This window comes from Gigantopelta aegis, chromosome 14, assembly GCF_016097555.1.
Source record: "Gigantopelta aegis isolate Gae_Host chromosome 14, Gae_host_genome, whole genome shotgun sequence".
NCBI lineage: Eukaryota > Metazoa > Mollusca > Gastropoda > Neomphalida > Peltospiridae > Gigantopelta > Gigantopelta aegis.
Genome location: NC_054712.1, coordinates 11,459,970 through 11,484,941, shown reverse-complemented (window position 1 = coordinate 11,484,941; position 24,972 = coordinate 11,459,970). Strand labels below are relative to the sequence as shown.

Here is a 24,972-nt window from a genome sequence, read left to right as displayed (position 1 = left end):
TTGGGTAGGTCATCTGTAACTCGGGTAGGTCCCCTGTATTTTGGGTAGGTCATCTGTAACTCGGGTAGGTCCCTGTAACTTGGGTAGGTCCCTGTAACTCGGGTAGGTCCCCTGTAACTTTGGTAGATCTCCTGTAAGTCGGGTAGAGTCGGGTAGATAACCTGTACCTCAGGTGGGTCCCCTGTAAGTTGGGTAGGTCCCCTGTAATTGGGGTAGGTCCCCTGTACCTCGATTGGTTCGAGACTGGCTTTATCACGTTCCTCATGTACTCCAAGCAGGAGGACTCTTGTAGGACCCTTGTAACTCGGGTAGGTCCCCTGTAACTTGGGTAGGTCGCCTGTAACCCCAGTTGGTCCCCAGGGGTAGGTCTTCTGTAACACAGGTAGGTCCCCTGTACCTTGGGTAGGTCTCCTGTAACACAAGTAGGTCCTCTGTAACTCAGGTAGGTCCCCTGTAACTTGGGTAGGTCCTCTGTACCTTGGGTAGGTCTCCTTTACCTTGGGTAGGTCTCCTGTAACTCGGGTAGAATCTCTGTAACTTGGGTAGGTCCCCTGTAATCTGGTTTGGTCCCCTGTAACTTGGGTAGGTCCCCTGTAATTTGGGTAGGTCCCCTGTAACTCAGGTAGGTCCCCTACCTATGGGTAGGTCCTATGTAACTGGCCCATAGAAAATACCAGCTGTTTATCATATGACTAATTTTAATTTAACTTTCAGGAGCTTCGACAGATGGATCAGATTGGTAACGTGGCTGCGAGTGGGCGACGAGGGACGATATTTGGAAGTGAGGCTATCATGGCACCAGAAAACAATGCTCATGTGAAGACAGAACTTGTCGTGCTCCAGAGGAAATATGAAAGACTAGCTCAAAAGGAGAAGAGGATGCAGGTAAATCAGAAAAACAACTGAGGATTGCTTATTGTTTTAATTTATGTTTCCATGAAAATGTGATGCGCAATTGGTTTGGGATCGATCCCTGTTGGTGGGCCCATTAGGCTATTTCTCGTTCCAGCCAGTGTACCACGATTGCTATATCATAGGCCATGGTATGTGCTATTCTGTCTGTGGAACGACTATGTGTCAAAATTACCAAATGTTTAACATCCAATAGCCGATGATTAATAAATCAATGTGCTTTAGTGGTGTGTTAAATAAAACAAACTTTACTTTGTAACTATGATATATAAATTTCAATATTCCCTTTAAAAACATGGAAATTTTGTTTACAACAAAGTGTACCGGGTATGAAATATGACTACACTTTCTTTATATCAATGCAAAATCGGGACCAAGTAAAAAGTCTGGTTTTTAGAGGTATCTGGTTTACAGAGGTTCTGTTCTGTACAGATATTTAAAAAGGGACCATGAAAAATGTTTGGTTTTGAGGGAATTCCAGTTTACAGAGGGTCCGGTTTCTAGAGGTTTCACTGTACTATGATTATGTTTTAAGTGTACATTTCCATTCCTCATGATTCCTTCATGTTTCAGCAAGTCTGTGAGGAATGGAGTAAGAAACCACCCGAGGAGCAGCAGTTTGACGCGTTTTTCCGCACCGTTTCGGCCGTGGCAAACAGCTCAGGAACCAGACTGAAAACCAGAGTCCAGCTGCTGAACAAGGTGACTGTCCAGTGTGCATCTGTTATGGGTTCACTTCTATTGAAAATAGCTTTCTTTTCAGGCATTTCCCCTTTAAAATATGATTTGTTATCTAACGGCATTTCCCCTTTAAAATCATTATGCCACCTTAGGGCATTTCCCCTTTAAAATATGATCTGTCACCTAAGGGCATTTCCCCTTTAAAATATGATCTGTCACCTGAGGGCATTTCCCCTTTAAAATATGATCTGTCACCTGAGGGCATTTCCCCTTTAAAATATGATCCAGTCCTGGGCATACACCTCAGCTATCTGAGCTGTCAGTCCAGGACAGTGGGTTAGTTGTTAGTGAGAGAAAAGAGGGTATAGTGTTAAACACGCTCTGGGTGGGAGCCGGTCCCGGGCTGCGAACCCTGTCTCTACCAGCCTTATGTCCGATGGCTTAACCACGATGCCGCCGATGGCCGGTGCTGGTAAGAGGTGATTATGTGACAAGAAATTGGTAGTCTTTATAATGGAAAATTAAATCCAAGTGATTGGATGTTGGGTCGTTTGGACTAGTCCATGGGAATGGGTAGGGGCAGAGGGTGTACTTGGTGAGAGGTCATGTTAATTATAATAAAAAGCAATAATATATGCAGATTATTTTACTGAATATTTTATGTATTTATGCATAGTTATGCTGATATGTATTGACCTTTTTAAGAAATTGTTGAATGTTTTTGATGTGTATTGTAAAGTGTCTGTTTGAAAAGCTTGCAGTGAAAGTAATATTTATGTATAAACCTGAGAATGGAAACTGGCACAGAAAGTATTTATGTAGAACGCCAAAAATAAAACTTTGCACTGGAAGTGTTTATGTAGAACGCCGAGAATAAAACTTGCACTGGAAGTGTTTATGTAGAACGCCGAGAATAAAACTTGCACTGGAAGTGTTTATGTAGAACGCCGAGAATAAAACTTGCACTGGAAGTGTTTATGTAGAACGCCAAGAATAAAACTTTGCACTGGAAGTGTTTATGTAGAACGCCGAGAATAAAACTTGCACTGGAAGTGTTTATGTAGAATGCCGAGAATAAAACTTGCACTGGAAGTGTTTATGTAGAACGCCAAGAATAAAACTTTGCACTGGAAGTGTTTATGTAGAACGCCGAGAATAAAACTTGCACTGGAAGTGTTTATGTAGAACGCCGAGAATAAAACTTGCACTGGAAGTGTTTATGTAGAACGCCGAGAATAAAACTTTGCACTGGAAGTGTTTATGTAGAACGCTGAGAATAAAACTTTGCACTGGAAGTGTTTATGTAGAACGCTGAGAATAAAACTTTGCACTGGAAGTGTTTATGTAGATTGCCGAGAATAAAACTTGCACTGGAAGTGTTTATGTAGAACGCCAAGAATAAAACTTTGCACTGGAAGTGTTTATGTAGAACGCCGAGAATAAAACTTGCACTGGAAGTGTTTATGTAGAATGCCGAGAATAAAACTTGCACTGGAAGTGTTTATGTAGAACGCCGAAAATAAAACTTGCACTGGAAGTGTTTATGTAGAACGCCGAGAATAAAACTTGCACTGGAAGTGTTTATGTAGAACGCCGAAAATAAAACTTGCACTGGAAGTGTTTATGTAGAATGCCGAGAATAAAACTTGCACTGAAAGTGTTATGTAGAACGCTGAGAATAAAACTTGCACTGGAAGTGTTTATGTAGAACGCCGAGAATAAAACTTGCACTGGAAGTGTTTATGTAGAACGCCGAAAATAAAACTTGCACTGGAAGTGTTTATGTAGAATGCCGAGAATAAAACTTGCACTGAAAGTGTTATGTAGAACGCTGAGAATAAAACTTGCACTGGAAGTGTTTATGTAGAACGCCGAGAATAAAACTTGCACTGGAAGTGTTTATGTAGAACGCTGAGAATAAAACTTGCACTGAAAGTGTTATGTAGAATGCCGAGAATAAAACTTGCACTGGAAGTGTTTATGTAGAAAGCTGAGAATGAAAACTTACGCTGGAAATATTTATTTTGAAAGCTGAAAGTAAAAACTTGTACTTCAAGTGTTTATGTAGAAAGCTGAGAATTAAAACTGCACTGAACATAATTATGTAGAACACTAAGATTGAAAATTTGTGCTGGTAGTGTTTATGTAGAAAGAAAAAATGTGCACTGGAAGAATTTATATAGAAAGCTCAGATTGAAAACTTGGACTATAGAAGGATTTATTTAGAAAACTGAGGATGAAAACTTGCATTAAAAATATTTGTGTACAGATTGCTGTGAATGAAATCTTGCACTGAATGTAGTTGTGCAGAAAATTGAAATTGGAATCTTGGAATTGTTTTGTGTAGAAAGGTTAGAATGAACTCTTTGGACAGATGAGAATGAAAAGTACTGCATTGTAATTTCTGGGTAGATGACTGTCAACAGAATGAAAGCTATTGTAATACACACTTTAAAGTAGTAAAATTAAATTCTACATATTATTTAAAATTAAAACAGCATCACTATTGTTAAACAGTTCAGTGCTACTTTCCTGTTGCAGTAATATCATTTTCAGTCTTCACATTTACATTCTATGTTAAAGGGACATACCCTAGTTTCAGCCCATGAAAATGCACACCAAGTTTACTTAATCTACAAACATGTAACACATTTGAATAAAGTTATAATCGAGTGAAACATGAGTCTGTGACTTTGAAATGATGAAATACCCTCTAAAAATAGACTAAAACTCGACTTCACAACTGTTACTTCTCAGACGCACATGCATTTTAAAAAATATGAGAAATACATTTTTTGATATTAAAAACACCAGAATGACCAAAAACACTTCGAATGTACGGAAATGGATAAACTAAACAATAAAATCTAAGGAAAATATGATTTCAGTTTATCAAAAATGGCTCTAACAGTAAAAAATATGCCTTAGTGTTTTAAAACTAGGGTATGTCCCTTTAAATATATTTTGAAACTGTTGTAATTATTATCCATATGGAACAGCAGAATATTAAGACTCTTTTGAATACCACTACTCAGTACTGTATTTTACATGACGCGGTTGTTGATGTTTATATACATGTGTATTAAAATATTTGTTTATTGCTTAAGCAAGTATTTTCACAAATCCAGTCTGTGAACATTGCCCAACTATTTCTTCCAGATGTTTAAATTACAAACGTCTGTACAGGACGATGAGAACGTAAGGAGCAGATAACTCTCAATCATACAGATTGTTACTAATGTATTCCACTCATATTTCTGTGTGCTTCACGGGATGGATATCTCATTTTATGATTTGACAATATATTGTTTTTCTTTTGTTATTGAATTTTTTGTGCTCTTAACAATCATGTATACATATGCTAAAACTGCAAACATATTTAAACAAGTGCCTGCAAATCAGTGTAACTAAAATAATTTGTCTAGAAAATAGCATTGAAGTAGAAAATAACAGGTGATGGTTACAATTATAATTTGTGATTATAATTATATCAATAACTGACAAAAACGTTTGTTACAAAACTTTCAAGAAGATAAGTTTTATGGAAAAAACAAGAGGAGAAAAAACTACACTAAAACCTGATTCTATATACTGTACTAACTTTAAACCACTTTAAAAACAAAAATCTCTTGTTGGTGAATTTTTTGCAGTCGATAATAAACTTTCAACATTTTATTATCATCCATATTATTATAATTCTTCATGTGCATTCTTGTGATTATAGTCCCGTTTCTAATAGTATTTCTTTCAAGCGCTTTAAATAGACTTAGCTGTATTAGATTTCTTTTTAATTCTAAATATCTCTATTGTGTAGATTGACACCCACTAGCTAATAATTTTTTTTATAGTAGGCCTAGGGTGTCGTTTAACATTCATTCATTCGTTCATTCATTCATTCATTCATTCATTCATAAGTACATACATTCCCTGTGTTGTAGCTAATAGTCTAGTTTATAGTTAATGTATTTAGTGCAAACTATGTATAGCTGTTAACGTACGGTTCATTCTTAAAATAAATGTGTTTATTTATTAGTAATCAGTTGATTGATTGTCAAGATAAATATAACACTGAAATATTTGTTAATGCTGGTTCTCCAGAAACCTGTTTATTTATTTATTTATTTATTTTTAAAATGTGTATTTTCAATAATTTCAGTGTAAAATCTGTGACTAAATACAATATATTTGTAATGGTTGATTCCTGGCATCATTTCAAAATCATCTTATAATAATTAATAATAAAGATAAATTGTGTTATTAAAAAGTGGCTTTTAAAGTTGAAGAAAAAAAATATATAATGTACAGTAGTGACCAAAACCTTCATGAAGTTTAACTGTATCAATATATAACAAAAATGCATTGTTTGCAGTGTTATTTAGAATTTAAAAATTTTATTTATTTTTATCCTGTTAAGCAGTGCCTTGTTTTTATGTGAAGTTTTGTTGAATTGGTTGGTCGGCATGTTACCTTGGTTACTACTAACATTCGTTTGTTACAGGTACTACAAGCACAAAAATATGCCCGTGAACACATTGCTTCAAAACAAAAGGAACAAGTAAGGGAGACAACTCTAAGCCCTTATCTCTTTTTTTTCTCTCTCTGTTTACTACTAGTTATTACTTCATGCTTTAACTTATTTCCTTACTTACCCAATCTTGCCATCTTGAAGTCTGCAGGGTGATTTTGTTGTTTTAATATGAGTGAATAAATGTATGAGTATTGCGTAATGTTGGCAATGGCTTTCAAACATTTTACATGTATGCATTACCGTAAGGAAATTCTGGTGTTGTTTCCAATGGGGATGGTCAGGTTTAGCCATATTTTTTGGCTGACTGTTTTAGTGGATAAGTTCACTATTTAATTTAAAAAAAAAAAAAAATTCATAATTTTCATTTTGAAAATAGTTAAAATATTTTCCCAAGTATATTATTAGTTTTCAATGAAGTTCTCTTAGTTTCAAAAAAAATAAAAAAATATATATATATAAAAATTGTTTCCCCCCAAAACATATACAGGTATCCTTATTTTTCATTATAATATCCTTATTCTGTATATGAGAAACTTCCTACAAAAGATACACTGCTGCTGTATTGGTTGGAGTAGTCTTATGTGGCAGCAGTAGGTTTCCTCTTTATTTTTTTCTCAACCACACAAAATATGTATGTTGGATACCAAATATCCAAAGTTTAAAATGTGCTCAGGTGTCTTTTAAAAAATATTCCTTTCCTTTCCATAACACTTTGACTCCCACTTTATTTATTTATGACTCATAGATTTGAACCTCTATGGACCCAGTGGGGTTTTCCCACCCCAATCAGTGCACCAAGACTGGTATATCAAAGTCTGTGGTATGTCCTGCCCTATTAATAGGAGAATTGTCTTTCAATTGTAAAAGATCCCTTGCAGGTATTTAGTAGCATTTTTCACTACCTAAATCATGTTGAAAAAAAATAACTTCCATACAATGTCATGTGTTAGACACCAAATAACCATAGTTTAAAATATTGAGCTTTCATTTTCTGTGACTCGCTCTTGCATGGTCATATTATTTGATGTCTCTTTAACTCCTACGTCATGTTCATACCTGTATCCGATGACATCATTTAACTCCTTATGTTATTGTCATATCAGTTAGCTACTCTTAACTTCCTATATACTTCTGTCATATCAGTTCAACAACCCCTGCAATTAAAAAAAAAAAATCCACGGCAAAAAAACAAGCAGTGGAAAAATAATTATAATATAGTCCACAGGAAAAAAAGTGCTGTGGAGAATGAAAAACTCCACGGCAATCTCCACAGCATTGTCCATTGCCGTGGGCATTTGCAGGGATTGTTCAAATATCTTCACTCCTTGCATGCAAATGTATGCCATGGTCTTGTATCATCTGGCAGCTTCTGAACCATAGTCAGATTAGTTGACATCTTTCGTCTTGTTATATCATTGTCATCTCAGTCGGCTTCTCTTAACTCGTTTTGTCACTGTCATATTGGAATATCTTCATTCCTTATGTTTAGTATGTCATATTTATTATAGCCCAGTGGTAAAGTGCTCGCTTGATGCTTTGTCGATCCCTGTCGGTGGGCCCATTGGGCTGTTTCTCATTCCAGCCAGTGCACCACGACCGGTATATCAAAGGATGTGGTATGTGCTATCCTATCTGTAGGATAGTGGCTATAAAAGATCCCTTGCTGGAAAAATGTAGCGGGTTTCCTCTATAAGACTATATGCCATCCCTTATTTCCTTATATCATGGTCATAATAATCACCTGTTAACTCTGTGAGCTGAATTTATGAAGCATGTTTTTCTTAAATATAGGTGTTTAAACATTTTTATATTAAATGTAGTTACACACATTTAAGACAAAAAACAGGCTTTTTAGATTTGGCACTCTTATTTCTTGGTCATATCAGATGGTTCCTTTTAACTCCATCAACTCTTACTATTCTGTCAACCAGAGTCTTAACTCCTATAGTCGGTCATTATGGGACATTTTAAAAACTCCTTCAGCTCCTATTATTCTCAACTAAGATCTCTCAACTCCTACAGCCAGTTATTATGGGACATTTTTTAACTCCTTCAACTCTTACTATTCTCAGTCTCTCAACTCCTACAGCCAGTTATTATGGGACATTTTTTAACTCCTTCAACTCTTACTATTCTCAGAGTCTTTTAACTATAGCCAGTCATTATGGGACATTTTTTAACTCCTTCAGTTTTATCAATCAATATTTTCTCAAATACAAGATTTTCAGGACATTCTAGGAAAAAACTACAACTACAGACCTGAGGAGAAGCAGTTTCCATGTTGACGGCCACTTCGTAGTTTCCATGGTGACGGCCGCCTCGTACTGTTTTAAGTCGAGTTTTAGTGTACCTAGTCGATGATAATACTAATTTGCATATTTGCCTATTTAACATGTCAGGATTCTCGGAACGGTCACGGCGATGACGACACGATTAGCTTGTTTGTTTTTGGCGAGGATGAGTCCGAATTGGCGGCGGCCGCAGACGAGAATAACGGATTTGTCAGTTACGACAAGGTGTCCAAGCACCATTTTGAATACGAAAAATTCCCAAACCAGAGATTTGGCGTAAGAATTTGAGATATACGTAATCGTAATCGTTCAGCTTAGACCCTTCACACTGTCAGCAGAATGTCGTTGCACCACATATATGTACATATGTATGTACGCATGTATGTACGTACGTATGTCTGTACATATGTATGCGTTTGTCTGTCACATTGTAATGCACGCTTTGTAAACATTATATATTTTTTTTTATTGTTTGTCACTTTGTCGGTCTGCATGCCTGCACGTTTATATTTTATACTCCCATTCCAACCAGTGCTGCATGACTAGTATATCAAATGTCATGGTATGTGTTGTCCTGTTTGTAGGAAAGTGCATATAAAAGATCCCTTGTTGCTAATGGGAAAATGTAGCAGGGTTTCTCTGAGACTGTAAGTCAGAATGATCAAAGATCCAATAGCTGATGATTAATAAATCTGTGTGCTCTAGTGGTGTTGTTAAAGAAAACAAAATAAACTTTTATATTGTTGAAAATAAGGATATTTCAGGTTGTTATGAATATATACATGTACATGTATAATAGTATACCATAAGTGTTGATCCATAGGTGATTGCTGGGGCTGCACCCATAATTTTGTTTTGTTTTTAAGGGGGGTGGGTGAGGGGCAATATATATGTAATATCTTGGTCACTTTGTTGTTTCTGGGTAATATAATTCTTATTTGGGAATACTGTAAGCCGTTTTCATGTTTCTACCCATCTTAGAAAAATCAGCATTGGCCCCAACATTTAATTTGTCAAACTTTTAATGAATTTGTATTTGCTGTTTTTCCAAATCCAACCAATGCCCCATGACAGGTACATCAAAAGCTATGGTTTGTACTGTCCTGTCCTATGGAATGATGTATATAAAAGATCCCTTGTTATCCATTTTAGAAAAAACTTGCATTAGCCACTATATATATCTTGTCAAATTTAGAAAGTCTAGTTTTTTCCTGATGATGTCAACGTTTAGTTGACAAAACGTTGAGATTTTAAACTTGTGGTTTTAAACAGACATTACTTTTATTATTTTTAATGAAATTGTATTGTTAAAAAATGCAGTCGATCTGCTGTTTTTCCAAATCCAACCAATTCTCCATGAGAGGTACAAGAAAGGCTGTGGTATGTTATGTCTTGTCCTGTGGGATGATGCATATAAAAGATCCCTTGCTACCTTTCAGTAGGATTGTTCTTTGTAGCAGACATGAGTTTTCTCTCTCTCCATATACCAAGTGTCATAATAAAAGTATGTTAGCCACCAAATTGCCTCAGTTAAAAATGTGCTGAGGTGTCATTAAACAAATATTCATTTCTTTGCCATTATCTGTTGGAATAATCATTGAAGTGTGACATGATTTACAAATCTGGGCCCATTTGCATGAAGACCACATAAATGTAAACCCTGATAGATTGATTGATTGAAAACATATTTTATTGTACAAAGAACAAAAGAATTGGGGAAAAGTTTGACAACTTACGAGGCCCTCTTCTATATACTTAAATATACAGGGCGACTATATTACTTAGATCCTATACTAACATTTCAATTGTATTCAGCACATAAAAGTTAAACGTGGGTAAGACCCATATTCGGTCTCATACTTTTGGGGTTTGTTGTTTAAGTTATGGATGTTATGTACAAAAGAAGATGGCTTTGATAACATAAATTTTGATTTCTGATGAACCATTACCGTTATTGGTAGGCATAATCAGTAGATGGAAGAACCTCTTTGGAATAGAAGAACCTTTTAGAAATGGCAGCCTTTCATTTTGCAACCATTGGTGACACATCTACATATATCTTCACCCAACAACTGGCTATCATATCATCTGACTTTAACCTTTTTTTTCTAAATATAACGTTTAATAATTGGCTTCAATAGATACAGCTTTGCTACGAATATCATCCTGTTTTCAGATACAGCTTTGCTATGAGTATCATCCAGTTTTAAGATACAGCTTTGCTATGAGTATCATCCAATTTTCAGATACAGCTTTGCTATGAGTATCATCCAGTTTTCAGATACAGCTTTGCTATGAGTATCATCCAGTTTTCATTATGAATATAGTTTAAATATTTGCCTAAATGTCTATATTTTTGCTCTGCCTTCTCAATTTGAAAGAACTACTTTTTTAACAACAACTGTCCATACTGGTAATTCTTACATGTGGATGCAGCCTTGCTATCAGTTTGGTCTATTTTATTATGAATATAGTTAAAATATTTGCCTAAAACAGCAGTGATAACAAACAATCCTGTCAACTGTGGTCTTATTGGCTATAATTATATTACTGTTAGATTGTATTTATTCAATAAATAAAATGATTGGTAAACAGATGATGATGGGCCTTTTGATATAATTGCCCCTCCATCAGATGATGTTACATTATGTATAAATGTAAATGAACGATAACCATTTAATTCAGTACTAATACTGGTACATACTAAATTGCTTCTCTATCAAATGACATTACATTATGTATAAATTTAAATGAACAATAACCATTTAATTCAGTACTAATACATACTAAATTGCCTCTACATCAGATGATGTTACATTCTGTATAAATTTATATGAATGATAACAGTAAATTCAGTACTAACACATACTAAAGCAATGCTTATAGGTATACAATAGACTGGTTTTTAAATGTTATGCTTAGGGATTGCGGAAACATGAGACTGATTACCAGTCCTAAAATGTTGTGAGGATTAGGAGGTGTGATCAAGATTTATCTTCTTCTTTTTTTTTGCATACACTTCAAATCCTATCCAAGGTATTTTTCTCACAAGAGTGTGTCCAAAATTCAGAATACATTGGTAGAGAATACATGCAATTTGGAATATGAGAATAAATTTTTTGTTATCCTTAAGTTTGCGACTTTTACATTTTAGAAGTTAGCAATTTACCATAAACCTGATTGGTGGTTTGCATATATTAAAGTTGCACATCCAACACACAAACCGAACAGTTTTACATGTTAATTATAATTAAAAACTTCAGGTAACCCGTTTCCTTGTTGCATAACCTGTTACATTCATATAAATGATGTCCTTAATAAATGTGTGAATGAAAAAATAATTTATGCAAAATTAGATTTACAATCGTTCTTTCACTTTTCAGAGACTTGTAAAATACTTGCTTATTGTCGCCACTGCTAACGGGCCAGTTACCAAGTGGTAGTTGGGACTGTTCCCAGCTACCATCAAGCAGACCATATAATGTATGTGATTTAAAGTGACGGACCCTAGTTTGAATTAATAAAAATGGCCACAAACTTTGGTTAATTATATTAGTTAATCTGCAAACTTGTAAGACATCTGGATAAAGTAACAGAGTAAACAAACGTCTGTGTTGTTGAAATGGGAAAACACCCTCTTAAAATAGACTAAAACTTTTCAGAGGTATACATGTGTATTTTTAGAAATGTGAAAAATGCATTTCGTAACATTACAAAAACCAGAATGACCATTAACACTTTGGATGTATGGAAATGGATATTTTAAAGGGGCAGACCAGAGTGTTAGCCCATGAAAATTCACACCAAGTTTGGTTAACCTACAAACCCGTAACACATTTGGATAAAGTTACAATTGAGTGAAACATGAGTTTGTGACTTTGAAATGGTGAAATACCCTCTAAAAATAGACTAAAAACTTGACTCCATAACTGTTACTTCTCAGATGCACGTGCGTTTTTTAAAATATGAGAAATGCATTTTGTGATATTAAAAACACCAGGATGACCAAAAACACTTCGAATGTACGGAAATGAATAATCTAAACAATAAAATCTAAGTAAAGTATGATTTCAGTGATCATAAACGGCTATAATAGTAAAAAATATGCCTTAGTGTTTAAAAACTAGGGTATGTCCCTTTAAACAATAAAATAAGTAATGTCTGATTTCAATTATCAAACTCCCCCCCCCTCCAAAAAAAACAAAAAACAACAACAACCCAACAACATTTAATAGTAAAACAAATACACTGTAGTGTTGAAACATGATTAGTGTCTGTCACTTTAAATCTTGCATTATCTGTACTAAGCCATTACATAGACTACAAATGTATAAATTCTCAAACCAAAAGGTTCTCTAGACTAAGTGATGTCATCAAACAAAAGAAACGTTATTTGAACCCAAAGCACCACACAGTGTTGTAAGCAGAGCACGGCCATTCAATATCAGTAACTATGATTCCGCAAATTCAGATTCATTTCTTCAAAAATCAATTTCTTTTACCGCTGCCCTGACAGTAAGTGAAATGCACATAAAAATATCTATTCTGCAAAATCATATTTTTGCTATAATTATTTGTGTAACTTGTTTTAGTATGTTTGTCTGTCCCTGTTGATTACATGTGACAGTTTCTGTCCTGTGTGTATTGTGTGTCTGTCTTCTGTCTGTCATGTTATATAGAGGTTCTGATGCACCTTACAGTTGAGTTTTGTGCTGTTCATCCTTTTGTGTTTATTACATACCTATTCAATCTTACTATAGTTATAAAGACATTTTCATGCTGTGTGATAAATTTATCTTGTATCACACATTTGGACCGAAACTTTTAAATGGGAAATTCCCTATTAATCTTTACTGGAGTTGGCGCCTTTTTTGTTACTGACGTCATCTTTGATTTACAAATTACATCACATCATATTTGAAACATTACACAAGGCTGCCACAGAGTACCGATTGTTAACGTTAAGTAAATCCATAAAAGGAGTTTTGATCATAGATTTAAGAAAATGTAGTTATGACGTTAACTAAAAACTGTTTTGTAAAGCTTAAAAGAATGTATGTAATAAATACATAACTTAACATATGTTGTTTTCGCTTCCTATTTATTGCACTCGTTTATACACTCGACCGCTATGCAGTCTTGTGGTATATATATATATATATATATATATATATATATATATATATATATATATATATATATATATATTCTTGCGCAAAATAAGCTTGTGCAATAAACAGGAAGCAAAAACAACGTATGTGAGGTTCTGTATATGTCTCACACCTGTATGTGTGTATCTCTGTTTGTCAGCTGTAGTGTCATTGTCATTGACTCATTCTGAACAGGATATTTTCCTGTGAATGATAAAACTGCTGATTCTGGAGAGAGTATTTTTACATACCCCTATACCACTAAGGTTGACATTCTGACAGTATGTTTCTATAACCAGATTAGATATGTTACCATTGTACCATTGTAGTCATTATAGTTAGTGTTATTATTCTTCACAAGAGATTTGTATCTAAATGAAAAAATAAACAAGCAAAAAAACCCAACCAAAACCCCCAACCTAATTCTGGATAGGATATTTGTATCTGAATTTAAAAATTACTCATTCTTAGTTGGACATTTGTGTTTCATTTGTAAACTACTGAGTCTGTATAGTATATTTGTGTCAGTGGTAAACTACTAATTCTTGATAGTATATTTCTGAATTATAAAATGTCTCATTCTGGATAGCTGTTAAAAATGTTAATAACTACTGAGTCTGTATAGTATATTTGTGTTTCAGTGGTAAACTACTAATTCTTGATAGTATATTTCTGAATTATAAAATGACTCATTCTGGATAGCTATTGGAATTTTTTGTTTAATTCTCTGAACAATAGTAGTATCTTTGTAATGCATTATAAAGTACTCATTCTATACATTATATTTATATAATCAGATTAGATAGGTTGCTATTAATCTATCTGTTAGTTTGACTTGGTTTGGAAAGTTAGTGTAAACCATTATTTTAATGATATCTCTCTTTATATGACTATATTGCTTTTGTTTCTGAACAGTGTGATTTTTTCTACACACAGAAATGTGTATGATGACTTTGAACAGAATTAACCCACCACACTTTTAAATCATTTATTAAAGGTTTAGTCACCAAATCACCAAATGTCAATTAAAAGTTGAATTTGACAAATACATATTATTATTAAATCACGAGAAAGCTCATTCAGAATTCAAAAACATGTGCATTTTTTTTATAAAGTTTTTAATTTTGTTATATTTTGATTGGCTAACCAAACTTGAATATGGCTACAGAGCTTCTGACCACAATCTCCCGATTATTTCCAGCGTAAACCATGTAGCCTAGTGGTAAAGCACTTGCTTGATGCACCTTTAGGCCTATAAGAAGGATATTTTAAGTGATGAATAATCAATAAACAAGATTGGAGGCATGCTCCCCTATTAAATTTTAAACTTGGGATTAATTAAAATGCAGTTCCGAGAAAACCAGTGTCACACAACTGGTATTTCAAAGGCTGTGGTGTGTGCTGTCCTGTGTAGGAAAGTGCATATAAATTATTTTTTGCTGCTAATGGAGATCTTAATTCAAAATGATCAAATGTTTGACATCCAACAGCCGATGATTAATTAACCAATGTGCTCAAATAGTGTCGTTAAAAAACAAACTTTGATTTTAACAATAACAATTTTGCATTTATTTTTAAAATAAATGTTTTGTCCATTTTAAAATTGTTAGTGGGGTTTTGTTTTGTTTCTTGCTTGTGTTTTCCCAGTATGTAAATTGTAGTAGGGGTCTATACCCTGTTGTTTGGTGTGAACTCCTATGTGTGTCTGTCTGTCTGTGTGTTTGTCTGTCTGTGTGTCTGTCAGTGCACTGCTCTTGTCCAGCTAGATCAGGGCCACCCTTTAAAAAATGTTTCCTAATGCAAAGTACAAACACAGTAACAGTTTTAATAAATTCATGTATTCTTGCTTTACTGCTCACTGTTGTTGAGAATAGAAATAACAAGTGAAATTGAGAATGATAGCCAGCCATTACCGTCTGCTGGGAATGTCATGTGACATAATCAGGTTTATACGCAGGCCTAAGAATGACACGATTTGATTGGTTTATTTAAATATTAACATTATAATTATGTTGACTAACAGATAATATTAACCTATCAGGAATGAGCTTTCAAACACATATGACAAGGTTATCAACATGCACAGATTAGATTATAAAAATATCAACATTCATGTCTGGAAGTATTTTTTCTTTATAATTTATTAAATAGGTGGAAAACATTGCCAGCTATCATCTATTAAAGGGACACACCCTAGTTACAGTTATTTGTTAACCATTACGGCATTGTTTTTCGCTATTAAACCCTATTTTTCACAAATAAAATTGCACTTTACTTACATTTTATTATTTAGAATACACATTTCCATTCACCTGAAGTGCTTTTTGCTAATCCTGATGTTTGTAAAACCACGAAATGCATTTTTTGCATTTTTTCACAAGACGTTCTGTCGAGAAAAAAACGTTAAGCAAGCGAGGTCCAATCTATACTCTTCAAAAAACAGAAACGCAAAAGGGTACAAATGGGTTATAACTCCGATTTTATGTTTCCTACCGGTTCATGCTTTGTGAATATAAGGTCATTGCATGTCCCAAACACATTCCCACGGTTACATTAATAAAACGCAGCTACTGTACAATAAAGTTCCAAAATGTGAATATTCGCAAAAACGCAGCCACGTGCAAACCATGTCACCACTGCACGTGCGTTGTCTGCACATGCAACATGAACACCAACAGTATAAAAGTGCAGGGTGTTCGCTTGCCTGGCCTCTGTATCTGGCCGACAGTTGACAATCCAGGACATGCCACATCTCAATGAACCGCAGAGAAACAATGCCATCGACCGACTAGACGCAGGCGAATCCAGAACGGCCGTTGCCAGGGCATTCCATGTGTCCCCAAGCACCATCTCCAGACTGTGGGACCGTTACCAGCAACATGGATCAACACGTGACCTCCCTAGATCCGGTCGACCACGGGTCACTACCCCCGGGCAGGACCGCTACATCCGGGTACGCCACCATCGGGAACGATTGACTACTGCCACCTCCACAGCCGCAGCAATACCAGGTTTGCGCAGGATATCCGACCAGACCGTACGGAACCGCCTACGTGAGGTAGGAATTCGTGCCAGACGTCCAGTTCGAGGTGTCATCTTAACACCACAACACCGTCGACTCCGACTGCAGTGGTGCCAGATTCATCGACAATGGCCTCAACTGCGATGGAGACAGGTGTGGTTCAGTGACGAGTCCCGATTTCTGCTTCGACGTCATGATGGAAGATGTCGCGTGTATAGGCGTCGTGGTGAACGTTATGCGGCAAACTGCGTGCAGGAAGTGGACAGATTCGGCGGGGGTAGTGTCATGTTGTGGGCAGCCATCTCACACACTGGCAGAACTGACCTGGTCCACGTGCAGGGCAACCTGAATGCACAGGGCTACATTGACCAGATCCTCCAGCCACACATTGTTCCAGTTATGGCCAACGCCAACGCAGTGTTCCAACATGACAACGCCAGGCCTCACACAGCACGTCTCACAACGGCTTTCCTACAGAACAACAACATTAATGTCCTTCCTTGGCCATCGATATCACCGGATTTGAACCCAATTGAGAATCTATGGGACGAGTTGGACCGACGCCTCCGACAGCGACAACCACAGCCCCAGACCCTGCCCGAGCTGGCAGCAGCCTTGCAGGCCGAGTGGGCCACCATCCCCCGGGACGTCATCCGTACTCTGGTTGCTTCAATGGGCAGGCGGTGCCAGGCAGTTGTCAACACACGCGGAGGCCACACCCGGTATTGACTCCAGATGACCGTGACCTTGGTGGTGTGTCCTATCACTTACTCACAATGGACTAGAGTGAATTGTGAACAATCCTGCAACATTTGGTAATTATCGGACTCACCATTCAATAATTAAATCAATTCTCCAAATGTTACGACAATGTGGTTTTGCGTTTCTTCTTTTGAAGAGTATATTTTTAGAGGGGATATTTCCATTTCAATGTCACAGACGTTGGTATATCACGTGACCGTTATCATTTTGGTTCGGTTTGTTTTCTCGTGCACAGTTCGCGCAATCAATATCCGATTTGTTGTTGGTCATTTGTGAGATTTTTCTTCACAGTTCGTGAACATTTTCAGTAACAATAAAGTTCAGACAAGTAAGTGTCTCAATACAAAACGTTACAAACTCTTATAACCAATAATTTTGCTAAGTCTTACGATATCTGGAGAGGGGATACAACCAGGACAGAACAGTTGGAACATGTCCAGGAGAGGTGAAACGAACGCACCCCAAGTCTGTGAAATTTGTCGTGACGTAGGCATTGTTGTGCTTCGAGCGACATCTACCGGTGACATCAGAATACAAACTTTCAAAATTATTTCAAGCAATTGGGACATGGGGATTCCCATGGTATTTATCGATATAAAACCTGCTTTTTCACTCCATTTGATAAAAAGGTGATCTAAGTGTGTTACAGGTTTGTAGATTAACCAAATTATAATTTATTTTCGCTGGATGGAACTAGGGTGTGCGGCTTTAATGATATTTCTGGTATACAACCAACTACCTTGATTTAACAAGACTTCCTGCCATATTTTTAATGGATTGTTACAAGGAATATTGGAAAAAATAGGTTTGTTAGGTTTTTGGGTGGGTTTTTTTACTGTAAATGTTGAGGTGATATATTTTAGGGTACATGGATTTAATGACTGTGTCTAAAGGATGATTGACGAATAACATGACATGCTGGGGGGGGGGGGGGGGGGTCATATAGATGTTCTATTCTAAATAGTTAAATTATTAGAATCATGTGAATGATGAATTCTAAATGATTTATAAATATAGGCTACTCAAGATTGTAGCTTTTTAAAAAAAAAAACATTAAAAAAGAAGAAGAAAAAAGAAGAAAAAAAGAAGAAATTATTGTTGAAAATATTTTGAAAGCAATTTTTATCTGATTAAGTCATGCTACAAAAAAAAAGTAGAAAAAAAAGAGAGAAAAGGTTTTGGCCCTGCATGCAACTAAGCATTTTTGTTTGTTCCATTGTCTCTCCTCCTTTCTCTCACTCCATCTGTCTCTGTCTCTACTTTCTGTTCTGTTCTTGTAGCAAGTCAATCGTAGTTCAAGCTACGATGAGGATTCTCTCGCCTCAGTTGACCTCGCTCCCTTCATGGCCTCTGAGCAGGAAAACGGGGTCGACAGTAGCGTAGGGACCCACAAGTCTCGCGCTAAGCTTAAAAATGGCTATAAAACCGGACCGACCCAGAAAAGGTCAAGAAGCTTAGGAAACGTGAGTTCCATGCTTTGTGGATATTCTGTCTCCGTCTTGTACTTCTGTCTTTCTTTATTATAGCAGCAGCCATTTTGAATTTTTTTTTTTGAATTTTTTTTTTGTGCAAGATGTTTTTTTTGTTTATTTTGTTCTACGATATCTACTTGTTGTCTGTATCTTGCTTGGCATGGCTTTCTCTCCATGGATTAATTCAGTTTTTGTAGACCTTAACTCTACTTTTAGTTTTCGTATTTTATTTTTAGCTTCATTGGGCCATCTTTTTAACTAAGTGAGACCCAGGAATATTTCCCACCAGTGGTGAATTCATTTCATTTCAACTTATTTTCGTGCTTATATCCAATTAAGATTCAAGCATGCTGTCCTGGGCACATACCTCAGCTATCTGGGCTGTCTGTCCAGGACAGTGGATTAGTTGTTAGTTGGTTAGTGGTTAGTAAGAGAAAAGAGGGTGTAGTGGCCTTACATCTACCCATTGAGCCCTTAAGAACTTGCTCTGGATTGGAGCCGGTACCGGGCTGCGAACCCTGTACCTACCAGCCTGTAGTCCGATGGCTTAGTCACTGCACCACCAAGGCCGGTTAATGGTGAATTATGGGACTATTCATACAAAGATGATCAAATAGTTCAAAACATGACCTATCGCCACATTAGATTTCAGTGATGGCTATCTGAGTTGATTTGACAGATTTCATGGAAGACCTGGAGACTTGCGTCCTTTCTCTCAATGTAGCTCAGTGGGAGATCAGTCGTCTGATGTGCAGTAGGTCGTAGGATCAATTGACCTTGATGGATTCAATTTGTTTTCTGGCCCCATCTATTAAGAACCAGTAAAATACTCCTTGCTGCTTTATTGGTGTAGCCCAGTGGTAAAGCACTCACTTGATGTGCAGTTCGTCCGGGATCTATCCCCGTCTGTGGACCCACCGGGCTATTTCTTGTTCCAGCCAGTGCTCCACAACTGGTGTAACAAAGGCCGTGGTATATACTATTTTGTCTGTGGGATAGTGCATATAAAAGATTCCTTGCTGCTAATCAAAAAAAGAGTAGCCCATGAAGTGGCGACATCGGGTTTCTTCTCTCAATATCTGTGTGGTCCTTAACCATGTCTGATGCCATATAACCGGAAATAAAACGTGTTGAGTGAGTTGTTAAATAAAACACTTCCTTCCTTCTATTAACCAAATGGTAAATGAAAACAACCATATGTTAGACACCAAATAGCCGTAGTTTAAAATGTGCTGAGGTGTCGTAAAAACAAACATTCCTTTCTTTTCCTTTCTCTAGCTGCACTTGAAACTATAGTGAAGCAGGACATAGCCCAGTGGTACAGTGCTCAAATGATGTGCAATCAATTTAGATTCCAACCCTGTTAGTGGGTCCATTTGACAGGGGGGAGGGGGTCTTGTTCCAGCCTGTGCTCCACAACTGGCATATCAAAGGCTGTGGTATGTACATGTACTATCCTGTCTGTGGGATGGTGCATATAAAAGATCCCTTGCTGCTAAATACCATAAAGAGTGTAGCAGCCCATTGCATGGGGGCAGCAGATTTCCTGTCTCATTATCTGTGTGGTCCGTAACCATATGTCTGACGCCATATAACAGTAAATGAAATGTGTTAAGTGCGTTGTTAAATAAAACATTCCTTTCTTTCATTCTTTGAAACTTTGTTGCTGATTTACTACTATGGGTCTCACAGGGATGGCTTGCAGTAGCATGTACAACTAACTCATTTAGCTGTAGGGTTGACCAATAGATATTTTTTAGCTGTAGGGTTGATTAATAGATTTTTAGTTGTGATGGGTTCATCAGTAGATTTTTAACTCTGTAGGGTTGATCAGTAGATTTTTAGCAGTGTAGGGTTGATCAGTAGATTTGTAACTGTAGGGTTGATCAGTAGATTTTTAGAGGTGTAGGGTTGATCAGTAGATTTTTAGCGGTGTAGGGTTTATCAATAGATTATTTAGCTCTAGGGTTGATCAATAGATTTTTTTTTTTTAACTGTAGGGTTGATCAATAGATTTTTTGCTGTGTAGGGAAACACTTTTTAAAATGTTAAATATATTTGTCAAGAGTTATGGTTCTTGACATTTCAATTTTATCTCCACAACCAAAACCAAAATCAGTTAATTTATCTGAATTTTGTTATTTAAATGTATCCCTTATAATAGTATACATGTATGTATAGTTTGGGGATGTTTGACTTTCGTATGTCCGTTTATTTGAAATTATCATTGTGTTCTGTACTTTACTACTAATGGAAAGAAGTGTAGGACTTTCTTCAGTTTTACAGTGGTACAGTTAGTATATCTTAATCATGTCCTGACTGTTAAAATCTCAACAAAATAAATATATATTTTGGTAGGTACTTTATCTGTAATTTATTTAATTTCTTAAGATTTTAGTTTAGTGTGTCTGTAGTTTATGTGTCTTAGTACATGTACCTATAATTGATTTAATTTCTTGAGAGTTTGGTTTATCGTGTCTGTAGTTTATGTGTCTTAGTACATGTACCTATAATTAATTTAATTTCTTAAGATTTTAGTTTATCGTGTTGGTAGTTTATGTGTCATAGTGCATGTATGTACCTATAATTAATCCAGTTTCTTTAGATTTTATTTTATTGTGTCGTTAGTTTATGTGTCATAGTTTATACTGTATGATGGTATGTGTTGTTTACCCCTCTGTGTAAACCCTGCACATGTTAGAATGCCGGTGCTTTAACCTCCATAGTATTTATGTTAGTATACTAGTAGTTCATTGCTCATGCAGTATTTTGAATTATTAACCATGTTTGCTAATAGACTTATTTCACTCTACCTAAAGTATACAGCAGATATTTTGAAAAGGGATTGTCTGAGTCTGTAGTTTGTAAGTTGTTTCTAATTAAGAGAGCTTGTTAAAAAGAAAAAATAATGAAATTTCCATTAAAATCATTACAGTTCAAAGGCATTCCATTAGTCCAGTCATACATATACATGTAGCATTGTGAATTTGTTCATTCTTGATCAACTTAAAGGTGCTATGTCAAAGTTGCAATAATGAATGGTTCCCACCAAAAATATTTATTAATTTTTGCTTTGAAACAAAGTTTAAACCTTCATCTGTATGCCTATTACAAATTACAATCAAATAATTCCATTTACTAGTAGAAATGTGGGTGGGGAGTTTTTTGGGGGTGGGGGGGGGGGATCTTGAGAGTGTGTCACATGCATTAACTGGTGACATCACTGGTTTATGTGTACACAGTGAACACACTAAGTTTTTTCCATAATTCTTTGCAGACAACTAACAAAGAAACAAAGATGGTGACCATACTATATTTAAACACAAATTGTTGGAAAAAACCTTCTTGTCATCCAGTACAAGACTTTTATAAATAATTATTCCAGAGTTAATTATGGAAAGATTATGTATGGAATCGATTAAATTGTAGTTATTTATTAGAAATAAATGTGAAAACAACAAGATATTGTAGTTTTAACTTTGACATAGGACCTTTAAAGGAATGTCACATCTGGTGATGTAATTGGTTCTTTGAATTATTGAGTGCTGTTGTAGTTTTAACTTTGATATAGCACCTTTAAAGGAATGTCACATCTGGTGATGTAATTGGTTCTTTGAATTATTGAGTGCTGTTGTAGTTTTAACTTTGATATAGCACCTTTAAAGGAATGTCACATCTGGTGATGTAATTGGTTCTTTGAATTATTGAGTGCTGTTGTAGTTTTAACTTTGATATAGCACCTTTAAAGGAATGTCACATCTGGTGATGTAATTGGTTCTTTGAATTATTGAGTGCTGTTGTAGTTTTAACTTTGATATAGCACCTTTAAAGGAATGTCACATCTGGTGATGTAATTGGTTCTTTGAATTATTGAGTGCTGTTGTAGTTTTAACTTTGATATAGCACCTTTAAAGGAATGTCACATCTGGTGATGTAATTGGTTCTTTGAATTATTGAGTGCTGTTGTAGTTTTAACTTTGATATAGCACCTTTAAAGGAATGTCACATCTGGTGATGTAATTGGTTCTTTGAATTATTGAGTGCTGTTGTAGTTTTAACTTTGATATAGCACCTTTAAAGGAATGTCACATCTGGTGATGTAATTGGTTCTTTGAATTATTGAGTGCTGTTGTAGTTTTAACTTTGATATAGCACCTTTAAAGGAATGTCACATCTGGTGATGTAATTGGTTCTTTGAATTATTGAGTGCTGTTGTAGTTTTAACTTTGATATAGCACCTTTAAAGGAATGTCACATCTGGTGATGTAATTGGTTCTTTGAATTATTGAGTGCTGTTGTAGTTTTAACTTTGATATAGCACCTTTAAAGGAATGTCACATCTGGTGATGTAATTGGTTCTTTGAATTATTGAGTGCTGTTGTAGTTTTAACTTTGATATAGCACCTTTAAAGGAATGTCACATCTGGTGATGTAATTGGTTCTTTGAATTATTGAGTGCTGTTGTAGTTTTAACTTTGATATAGCACCTTTAAAGGAATGTCACATCTGGTGATGTAATTGGTTCTTTGAATTATTGAGTGCTGTTGTAGTTTTAACTTTGATATAGCACCTTTAAAGGAATGTCACATCTGGTGATGTAATTGGTTCTTTGAATTATTGAGTGCTGTTGTAGTTTTAACTTTGATATAGCACCTTTAAAGGAATGTCACATCTGGTGATGTAATTGGTTCTTTGAATTATTGAGTGCTGTTGTAGTTTTAACTTTGATATAGCACCTTTAAAGGAATGTCACATCTGGTGATGTAATTGGTTCTTTGAATTATTGAGTGCTGTTGTAGTTTTAACTTTGATATAGCACCTTTAAAGGAATGTCACATCTGGTGATGTAATTGGTTCTTTGAATTATTGAGTGCTGTTGTAGTTTTAACTTTGATATAGCACCTTTAAAGGAATGTCACATCTGGTGATGTAATTGGTTCTTTGAATTATTGAGTGCTGTTGTAGTTTTAACTTTGATATAGCACCTTTAAAGGAATGTCACATCTGGTGATGTAATTGGTTCTTTGAATTATTGAGTGCTGTTGTAGTTTTAACTTTGATATAGCACCTTTAAAGGAATGTCACATCTGGTGATGTAATTGGTTCTTTGAATTATTGAGTGCTGTTGTAGTTTTAACTTTGATATAGCACCTTTAAAGGAATGTCACATCTGGTGATGTAATTGGTTCTTTGAATTATTGAGTGCTGTTGTAGTTTTAACTTTGATATAGCACCTTTAAAGGAATGTCACATCTGGTGATGTAATTGGTTCTTTGAATTATTGAGTGCTGTTGTAGTTTTAACTTTGATATAGCACCTTTAAGGTCATGCCTCTATAGAACATTGAAGTAATTTACATGTATATGATAGCAGGTTTCCTCTCTTTACTAGCTAGATCAAGTATCAGAGTAACCATGTAGCCACAGTTTTAAAATGTTTTGTGTCATTAAACTAACGTTTGTCTCCTGTAGGAAAATAAGATTTTTAAAGGTCAACATTATAAATTTGTTGTAGTTGGATAAATCTATAAAAATATAAAAAAATTGGTGAAGTTGGGAAAAGTTTAAATTTCTTCAAAATTTGTTGTAGCTGCAAATTTTAAATTTCGTTTAAAACCTCGATTGTGAATGTATATTAGAAATAGAATACTATACTTGTATTTATTGGACATCATTTATCTTACAAGTCATATTTTAATAATTATTTTTAAAAGATATGCTTTGAAAGTATTTTCTATTTCATTTAAAGAATTTATTTTATAAAGTACATTTCATATCTGCTGTTACTTTGGTACTGAAATAAGTTACAAACAATAACACATTTCTGTGAGCATAGCTGAAGGTGTGATGGGTCAAAGCGATTTGCCGTTAAATTATATTTAATAATAGATTGTGTAATTAATTTGAAAAAACAATATACAGGTGTTCAGGTAGTGACCGATATCTTACAAATACATGTAAGAGACATTTAGCTAGTATAGCTGCATGGTTGCAGTTTGTAATCATTTTGGTAATATTTAATTACTACAGTTTTTAGCGTGTACATCTACAATAAACAAAAATAACTTCCTCTAAGAAATTGTTTTCTTGAGATGTATAGCTATGGTAGAGAGGCTCCCCCCGTTGCTCATGATGAAAGTTTACCAAATTGGTTT

At 35.4% G+C, this 24,972-nt stretch overlaps 1 protein-coding gene across 1 annotated transcript in view; it reads left to right on the top strand.

Moving 5' to 3' along the window:
• The window catches only part of LOC121388086 (kinesin-like protein KIF28P), a 102,583-nt gene that overhangs the window by 70,426 nt on the left and 7,185 nt on the right, over positions 1 to 24,972 (top strand). The window contains 4 exon segments of the mRNA XM_041519298.1: positions 715 to 885; positions 1,486 to 1,614; positions 8,521 to 8,688; positions 18,627 to 18,809. Coding sequence (XP_041375232.1) covers positions 715 to 885; positions 1,486 to 1,614; positions 8,521 to 8,688; positions 18,627 to 18,809 — 651 coding nt within the window.